This window comes from Poecilia mexicana, unplaced genomic scaffold, assembly GCF_051168715.1.
Source record: "Poecilia mexicana isolate PSO_F unplaced genomic scaffold, ASM5116871v1 scaffold_5, whole genome shotgun sequence".
NCBI lineage: Eukaryota > Metazoa > Chordata > Actinopteri > Cyprinodontiformes > Poeciliidae > Poecilia > Poecilia mexicana.
The window spans coordinates 7,831,726-7,841,801 of NW_028263374.1; the positions used below are offsets into that span (position 1 = coordinate 7,831,726).

At 37.1% G+C, this 10,076-nt stretch overlaps 1 protein-coding gene across 3 annotated transcripts in view; it reads right to left on the bottom strand.

Annotated features, from left to right (window-relative positions):
• Positions 1-9,536, bottom strand: part of atxn7 (ataxin 7) — a 31,396-nt gene extending 21,860 nt beyond the window's left edge. Inside the window, exons 1-3 of one of the 3 annotated variants that reach the window (XM_015002480.2) lie at positions 9,289-9,536; positions 6,704-6,800; positions 108-320 (exon numbers count right to left, since the gene is read on the bottom strand). In XM_015002480.2, the coding sequence (XP_014857966.2) occupies positions 108-312 (205 nt within the window). In that variant the 5' untranslated portion in view covers positions 313-320; positions 6,704-6,800; positions 9,289-9,536. Of the gene's footprint in view, positions 1-107; positions 6,681-6,703; positions 6,801-9,288 lie in introns of those variants that run through there. The other 2 variants (XM_015002478.2, XM_088005439.1) reach the window with 2 other exon arrangements.
• Positions 9,537-10,076: the final 540 nt, after the last annotated feature.

Below are 10,076 nucleotides of genomic sequence, written 5' to 3' on the forward strand. Positions count from 1 at the left end.
CATGCAATCGGCCAAATCAAAAAAAAAAAAAAAAAAAAGGACGGGACTGGCAACTGTCGCGCTTCCCTTCGCTTCATCCCGCACATTCGGGACGCCGAGGAACTCACCGTCGTGTCCGTGGAGTTTGGCGGCGTCGACCCAGCTGCTCCAAGGCTGTCCCAGCATTATTTCAGGACTAGGCAGCGATCTCCGCTCCGCAACAGTCGCCATTGCTGTGGAGCCTTCTCCCCGCTGGATCTGCTGCTGCTTCAGCTGCTGCCTGGCCGCTCGGCGCTGCTCCCCCCTGACGTCATCCTCGGCCCTTTCCGACATTCTTTCCGCTACAATGTAACAACAGAGAGAGTCAGCTATGGGCGAGCTCGGGATAGGACGGCTTTCTTACCTACTGAATATTTAAAACGGCCGGCACTTGTGTTATTTTTTCGCTGACGACTCTCTCAAATGAAATAAAAAAATAAAAAACATTTAATTAACCAACCTGTGTGCGTTACTTCCTATGTATTGGACAGACAAAAGTCTTACTGGCAGTTCAGCTGGAGGTCTCTGGGTCGCAATCTAGGTAACACTAACGCTTGTGTGTCACCTGACTCGTGTGCGTTCATAAGCTTTGTTTCTTCCACTATGCAGAACCCATATTGAAACGATAGCTTTGCTATTGCATTTTGCATTAAATTAAAAAATAATAATATATTGAACACTCCAGGGCCACTTTATTAGGTACATCTTGCTGGTTCTATCAGACACATGACCCAGGACAAGATGTCAGAAACACATCTGTGGTCAGCAACAACAATGAGGTAGACTGTGATGTTGAAACAATGCTCAGTTGGTACTAATGAGCCAAAGAAAATATTTCCCACACCATTACACTACCACCAGCAGCATCAAATGATGAAATACAGCAGGATAGACTCATGCGTTCATGTTTTTGCATCAGCTTCCAACCCCACCATCTGAATGTCACAGAGGAAATCAAGACTCGCTGAACCTGGCAACCTTTTTCCAATCTGTTATTGCCAATTCTGCTGAGTCTGTGTAAATATACCCCTCAGTTTCCCATTATTAGCTGATAAGAGTGGCAGCCTGTGTGTTTTTCTGCTGTTGTAGCCCACCTGTGTAAAAGTTTCATATGTAGGTTCAGATAAAGCCATCAACATACTTGGGTGTAACACCTGATTGTTTGTACTAATGTGGAATTTCCATCATCTTAAAGCAATCTCCTCAGAAAAAGACATATTTGTCCACACAGATGCACCTTACTGGATGTTTTCGAACCATTTTCTGTGAAGTTGAGAGATGGTTATGTGTGAAAACCCAAGACCAGCCCACAGGTCACCAACACCAAAACCAGTGTGTATATGCAAGCAATGTCTTTGAATAAACACTGATAACACAATGTTTGTCAGTCATTAAGTATTTATGTTAGGCAAAAAGAACATTTTAAATTTTCACATTTTTTTCCCAAATACCCTTTAAAGGAAACATTTCAAAAAATGCAAATCTGAAAAGTGGTGCTGCTCGTTTGCTATTGTTCTCAAACATATATTAGAAGTCTTTAAAGAAAAGCTGTCCTGAAGTTAAATTAAGATAATTATTGACATCGAGTTTAATTTTGGGGTATCAGAGTAAAGAAGACTTAAGTTTTGTTTTGTAAAAATGTTCTGAAAATGATGTTTTTATTCAACTTTGCAATAATGCACCACTAAAGTCCAGAGAAGGTACATTTTGTTCGTTTTGAAAAAAAAAAAAAAAAAAAATCAAGCGATATGAATAATGAATAATTTCCACAACCTTTCCTTGTGGAAATAGAGTGGAAAGGGAACAGACAACACTCTGTCGGTAGAACAGTAACGTGCACTACGATACGATATTACTGGGTATGATGGTAACTGACACCTTTTTAGAGTAAGTATTAGAACTGTACACAAAAGAAGAGATGAAATAAGAAACCAATAACAAACTGGGTAAATCTTACCTCTGTTTTTAAAATGCACTATTGGATTCAGAATCTCAGTACGTATACCCTTCTTGTGCACAAACTGGATATGCATGGCTTGCGTTGTGCAATCTATGTCCACAGATTGGAAAACAGTTTCTTCCTGCTAAGAACAAGGAAGTGGGCCAGTGTGTGCAGGGCCTTGGGGCAGCATGTGGGACACTGATGTTTTGCCCAAAGGTGTGGATTCTCTTAAACCGTGCCGACTGCTGAGTTGTCAAAGTAAGATGATGTAAAAAAATAATAATAAGGAAGAAAATAGCTCAATATTACTCCTTGGACTTTAAGAAAATCCCTCTGTTATACAAGCATTATTACAAAACAAGGTTAATTTTACTTTCACTTTCTAAATGATTACTCTTGATCCAACAGCAAGAGAAAAACAAGACTTTAAAAATGAATATTGTACCATGGAGAAAATAACACACTGGTAATAAATGCCTTCTATCTTTCAGCTCTTTTGTGTACACTATTCTCTTTAAGTCTTAAGGAACAGCAAGCTGTTAGTATGACAAGATAATGTGATTTCTTGGATGTATAAAATAAAAGGCATATTTGAATGTCCTCTTAATTGTCTTCACCTCCCTGTGCACTTTTAAGGTAAGAATCTACAACATAGTGGAATTAACAACCTCAAGTCAAAGATATTTTTAGTGTTAGTATCAGATAACGACTAACCGCTCATTTTCTTCAGTCTTAATTTTAGCTGTTACAACCACACCTCTGAAATATGGAGTCCTTAGCCTCAACCGTTGAAAATAATTTGCAAACTACTTCTAAATGAACTGCGTTTAGAAACCACAAGCATAATAATACAGTTTTCAAATGAAGATTTCATTTTGTAAAAGAAAAAAGGATATCAAAACCAACCTTTCCTTGTGTGAAAATATAAGTGGGACTGATATTTGTCAATGTGGAAATGGTTACAAAGTCATTTTTGCAGCTCTAAAGCGTGAGACTCCAACAAACCACAGTGAGAGTTGTTTTTCACAAATGAAATAAAAAAACAAACCTGGATCAGTAGTGAACCTTCCTGGGAGCGGCTGGCCTACAAAATTACACGTCATCCAGGACGTGTCTAAAGAACCCAGAACAACATCTAAAGCGCCACAGGCACCACTTGCCTCAGTTTGGTTCAAAGTTCATAACTGAACAATGAAAAGACTGGGCAAAAAATGGTACATATGGGGCCAAGACCACTGCTGAATGTGATCGATAAGACTATTGGGGAAGAAAACTGTGTTGGGAACAACCGTAATGTTTTCGAAAGGTGTGCGTCCCGTTACATCACATGTAAAACTACCACAGTATCTCAGAGAAAGAAGCTCATAGTCAGCGGTACTAAAAGTGGGAATGCACCTATACGCGCAGCACCGCGTATGGGTGCTGCGCTAGAGAGAGTGCCAAAACAAAATTATTTCTAAGTATTTTCTCTGTTTAAAAATAGAGAAAATACTATTCTCTAGTATTGTGCATGTGTAAATGGTGTGATCAATAACAGAGACACAGACCGATTAGCCGCCCCTCCGCTCCTTCACCTTCACACATTCAAGTGCGCTTTTTGATGTTTTTTTTATTTTTATTTCTTTTTAATCACATTGTCATCTGATGACAGGGAACTACACATGGGAAGAAAGAAAAGAAAGAGAAGGGAGAATGACAGGAATGTTGTAAGGATGAAAAAGAGCTTTTGCAAGTGTTTTAAAGACAGTCGGTAAGTTATGTCAGTCCATGAAGAGGAAGCTAGTATTCAGGTAAGCTACTAGTAAAATGACAGGACAATGTGGTCCTGCAACTGTGTGCTGTAGTTACAATATAGCAGATTATGCTAAGGAAAATAAAGAAACTTGTTTGTGGTTATTTTGCTGTTCTGACAATCGCCAACAGTAGCGCCTCTAATGTGCCAGCGTGCGCCTCGGAAAGTATCGTTTCAGTCAAACATAGAGGTGGCATTGAGATAATTTGGGGTATTGTTGTTTAGGACCTAAACAACTTGGTGAATTCAACTCTCTACCAGAAAACCCTGGTAGAGTTTAATTCAATGAGCACAATGATCTTAAGCACACCAGCAACCTCTGAATTGCCATAAATTTAAACAAATACAAATTTAAGGCCTTATAAAAGTTTTGCCTTAAATATGATCGAGACGGTGCTGCATAATTGAAACTAAAAGGCTGAAAAGGCATTTTTAGATCCACTGACAGCAACTTTAAGTGATTTTCTATAACGTGTTTTATGCCTGAAAACCCTCCAACGTTGTTAAATTGAAAACAATTCCTCAAAACAGTAAGCAAATACTAATCCCTTGATAAATCAAGTCATCATTGGAAAGTTGTGTTTTACTAAATTTATTTTTGTTTTTTTCTATTTGAACTTTCATTATCTGCATCATCTGAGCCAGTAATCCAATTCTGACATTTTTGCCATTTAAAACTAAATGGTGCAACTTGCGTGTTACTTGAAGATGTTGTGACATTTAATTGTACACCTGACACTACTAATCTACAGGCACATCGACTGAAAGAAAAATCCGACCTTGAACCCGATTTCAGTACAGTTTTGGTAAACCATAAATCCTCACAGGGTGATGACCATGTCGTTGCTTTGCTGTTTTGATTGCTGAAATGGTGTCCGTCACAGGACCATGCTCCATTTTGTACTCGACTGAAACATGTTTTTTATATCCAACTTGGCAACCAACTATTTTAAATAATTTTCTATCATCTAATGATAGGAAATGTGATACTGTGCATTAAATATTTTATCAGCAGAAGGTCACTTAAGAGTTGTTTTGTTTCAATCTGCGTTTGAATATAATCTGCCATATTTTATAAGAGTGGATTGGTCCAGACAGGGATCATAACAAAAATAAATGGTTTTCAGACAAAACATAACAAATAAATAAATGAGATATGATGGAACATTTGACCATTTTTAAGAATATTTATTTTCCCTATGCATGATTAACTAAAATTAAAAATAAAACTGCATTCAGTATGTTTTAAATCTTGAATTCAAAGTGGTTTGTTTACAAATACAAAATGGAAGTAAAAAGGTATGTATGGCAATGCCTAGGTATGATTTAGGGGTAGGAATTGTAAAACAGGGGAAGTGACCTGAAGTCATTCACGCATGACACAAGAAAGTAGCAGTTCTTATAAACATCATCTTGCTGATTAAGACCAAACAAAATCTTAGTATTTCATTACAGCTGCACAAAAAAAAAAAAACAACAAAAAAAAAACACAATCCAAAGCTTGGTTTGGCTTGAATTGCAACTATTCTTTTGATTTTTTTTAAGCACAAATTACTTTTTCAAGCTCCATTTCAATTGTCTGAACTAAGTTCTTAACAAAGCTTAGGGGAAGATATGTAACCCAGTTGGGGCTGAAATGATACAGAGATTACTCATAACTTCATAGGTGGGGTTTACAGTTATTACTCATCAGTCGGTCTTACCCTGCTTCGGATTTACATATCTCTGTCTTACTCATCTTCTCCTGAGCTCTTAAAATGGTTCAACTTGAAGTTGTACCCCAGGAACTGTAATGTCGAGAGGCAGAATGCTAAGAACAAGAAGCTAGAAAGTAATCCCACAACCACTTCTACCAATGAACAAAACTGAAGTACGTCTCTTTATTTTACAGCAGCTATGCATCAGCTTTGTTATCAGTAATGCAACTGGCTGATATTTTTTTAAAACAACCACATAAAATGTCCCTAATCCGCTAATTACATCTCGGTAATATTGAAAAAGATTTTTTTTTTAAATCAAAACTCTTGCAGTTTACCAACAAAGCATTGCAAAGTGCTTGCTGTCCTGTCCCTGCAGTAGCCCGTTAACCAACCTGAGCAAATCAAGAAAGTCAAATGAAAGTAGAAAACTGTCCTGTGGTCTAACAACTGAAAATGTGAAAGTGTTTATGGAAATTATGGACTACACTTATTCCAGGCTGAAGGTCGGCATCTTACTTTGAGATTGAACATGGATTTTGGAAAGAAAACAAAACTGGGCAGTTTACTTTTTCTCAAAGAAAGAAAATAAAGAGGGAAATCTGAAAGGTGTGGCATGTGTGTCCAAAGGTCTTCAAAAGTCGCCTAACTGGTTAATTAGCGTTCACCTGTGCATAAATTAATCTAAGTATGAATCCAGTTGTCCGGTGAAGGCCTCAGAGGTTTGCTAGAGAACATTAACAGGATCAAACAGGATCATAAAGAAAAACTAACACAGCAGACCAACAGGTCAGGGAGAAAGTCGCAGAAAGGTTTAAAGAAGAGTTAGGTTCACAACACTTTGCAGCTTTAGCAGCAAATAAAATGCAAACTATATTTTATTCAATTTTTGTTTGTGAGATAAAAATTATGTGCTACATTTTGCTGGTCTATCACATAAAAGTTTGTGGCTTCAACGTCACGTGTTCAGAGAAAGAACCACAAATGTCATGCATTGCGAAACTGTTGCCTAAACACTACTAAAAACCAAAATGAACAAAGAGCAGGAAAATTATATACAAATGATGTTTTTGTTAGTGACATTATGAAAGAACTCAACAATTTTGGAAGTCCAGTTGTATTTCACAGAAACCTGAAGTTTGTGAAGAAGACATGAAACAGGACTGCTTCAAAACTGACTTACCAAACCTCAACACGCATAACTTTTTAAGTGTGACAATTATAAAACGTGTGGAAGAACCTGTGAGGTCTTACCTTGATAGAACAAGAAACAAGGAGTTTATTTTTAATGTGATCAGCCAATCCTCATCGGCTTTAGTGTTTGCAGGCTGGCACACACCAGAGAGGATATCTGGAGAAAGACAAAACAATGCATACCGACACAGACAATTATGCAGGGTAAATTAGACTAAAGTGGGTCAAATCGTCGCTTTGCCAAGTCATGTCTTCATTTTACAAATAATAAAAAGAAGCAACTTTAGATATAAAATGTTTCTCTAAACTAGCGTCTTGAACTCTTGTTCTTGTTGGCATCTGTTCTTTGTGATTTACAGTCTTTGCTGGAACAAATCTGATTAAAATGACTGGGCCATTAACAGGTTTCTTCACGACTTGACAACCTGCTGAGGAATCATTTCAATCATTTCAAAATGGAGTTTGCTCTCCAATTTCATTTAATTAGCAATTGGATAAAAGCCCTTTGCTTTGGCCTTAAAGTGAAAAACATGAGCCACACTTACTTTTAGAAATTCAACAGGTTCGGCTACAGGCTTTTCGGTCTGATATTTTGACATTTAATCTTGAGAATTAATGTATTCTTCTTGTTTTATACTGCTAGAGACTATATGTAGCCACTGGTAAATTTACTTGGACCTTAGTATCTATGTTGATAAAGGTTTATCAATTAAATAAATGACGTATTAATCCCATATTTACATTTTGCACAGCTTCTTTTCCAAACATTCATGCCCTTTTAAAGCATTTCTTATAATTATTCATTTTCCTGTCAAGTCATTATCAAATACAGGTCACTAGAGTCAATAAACCTTAAAAAGACATTATTATTCCTGTGTACATTGCGTTTTACCTACAAATAGATCACCGGAGTGATCAGAGAGCCAGACGTATCATCACACCAACGCCGCCTGTTGTTGAATTTCTTACGCTGTTTAAATCTTTTAGACTATTTCATGTTGCCTGACAGGTTCTGTTTCAAGAAATGTCTGGATTCTACTGGCTTGGCAGTAATAAGGCCTGAGTGTAGCTCATAGACTTGAAGAAAAAAATATGAATGACTGTTGATTCATAATATAAAATTAAGGCAATTAGTTTTTCACAAAGGACCAATAAGGTTCAGCTGACGCTTTCCCCCTCTAATCAATGGAATCATGATTCAGAAAGTTGTTTTTAGTGTTTACTCTGGTTATACCTTTCTGAGATCAGATCAGTTAAAGCACTTAACAAAAAAAACAAAAAAAAATTGCAGATTCATCTATGCATTACATGTATATCTGCTTGTGCTATGAATTCACAAATGTTTAATAACAGAATGCCAATAAAGACATGCTGTAAAGGATGACATCTATATTTTAAGTGTTTGCTTTAAACGTATTAAAATATATGATTCTGTTCATCCTCAAAGTATCTCCGATTACATAAAAGGCCTTTGACCCACAATGTAGTTGTCAAAGACGTTTCTGCTTAGTGACCAATATGCCGAAGCTCGCAGAGAGTGATGGGAATATGATGACATTGGAAAAGAAAGAGAAGCACAAGGTGGCGTTGCTATGATCTGTTTTCTTAATATAGTGCCGTTCAACATAAACAGAATTTAAATACAAATGTACAGTGTGACAAACTTCCTCAAAGCAATGTATGTCAGGCATAGATAATAAAGAAACAACTACTCTATCAATAATGTAAAAACTAAATAGAAACAATGAAACAAGTCATTGTTTCAAATGTAAGCTGGAGTACGTGATGTACATTGATGTAGAAAGAGTCAAATTTGATCTTCAGTTTCTACACTCCAAAGCGTATGTTGTTCTATGATGTACTTTAAGTATGTGTGCTGGGGGGAGGAGGGGAACAACTTTTTCTCCTAGAATATAAACGATTGTTTAAATCTGCAAACATGAGTAATTGTGGCTGTAAGTTAAAACATCTTTTTGTGGTTAATAATGGCAACACAAGCTAGTTTTGAGCATATTATGATCAACATCTCACAATAAATCAGGTAAACTCACTTAAAGCAGCCTGTGGAAGGGATGGGCATTAACATTTACAATGAAATCAACTATCTCATCACAGTGAATTTATTTATTTGCATACTTTGTATGTGAATTTATTCACATATTTTCACGTCAGACTGGTATTTAAACTATACATCCACGGCGCGTCGAAAATAAACTAAACATTTATAAGGGTTACATAGAGAAATGTCTCCATTGGCAACGAGCAGGTGCAAATGGGGTAGCTAGCGGGTAGCAGCTAGAGGACACAAACAAGAGGCAGCATTTTTAGCTAACGTTGCTCCTGTACTTTTTTACTACATTTGTAACATCACAAACTATACTATCTATATGAATTCTCTTTAAACCCCAATAAAAACTAACAACCAACATCTGGCGGAGTTATATTTGTCAAAAAGGATGTATGTTTGAGTAGTCCTGTACTATAAATAAGCTCCATTCAGAGTACCACTGGGGCTGGTACTTCACAGCAGCGGTGGCTAACTGTTACATTAGCCTGAAGCCAGCCATGGCCAGCATTAGCGAGGAAGCTGCCAGAAGCCTGACAGCACAGCGGCGGTCACGGAACGACGACAGCCGAGGACTTACCGAGGCCCTGGGTACTGGAGCTCTAAATGTGTCCCCAGGTCGGTGAACAGCAACTGGATGCACGGGGTGAATGACAAAGAGGACGGTGGGAGAGAAACGAATGCAGTGTTCAGCTTCTAAGGAGGTCTTCTCCTGGTGCTTCCATGTCTGTTTACCAGATTGCATTCTGGGACAGGGACGTCACTGGTGATGTGTCAGTCGCGAGCGAGTCAAGTCACTGTGCCGGCTCTTTTTTGTGAACGATGGAAATACAAAACCTGAGTGAAGATAATATTTAGTGCATTATGTGTGTGTATTGTTGATCTTTTTTAACAGTATGATATTAGTTGTAATCCTTACAGTGCAATTTGTTTGAATTGTCAGAAGAAGTACTAATGGCTCTTACATGAGTGCTGCTCAATTCAAATTCCTTCTTCTATGCCTTGTATTTTAAAGAATTTGTGGAACAGTTTGGCCATTCATTATATTGTAGGTTTCACCTTTGTCTTAAGTTATCTTAGTAGTATTATAAGAATGTTTTATACATAGCACAGATTGAATAACTTTAATAGCATAAAAGCTGTAAATTTCTCTGTTTAACCTAGTTTAGATTTGATAAGTCTAATTATGAGACAAAGGTGATCACAGATTTCTTGGAAACTGTGAAACAATAGTTTCATTTAGTACTGAATGGGATTTTTACTATTATTTTTATTTAACCATGAAGGGCTTGTTGAGATTTAAAATTTAATTTACAAGAGAGACCAGAAATGTTGACACATATAAAATCTTCAATGTTGTTATGCCAT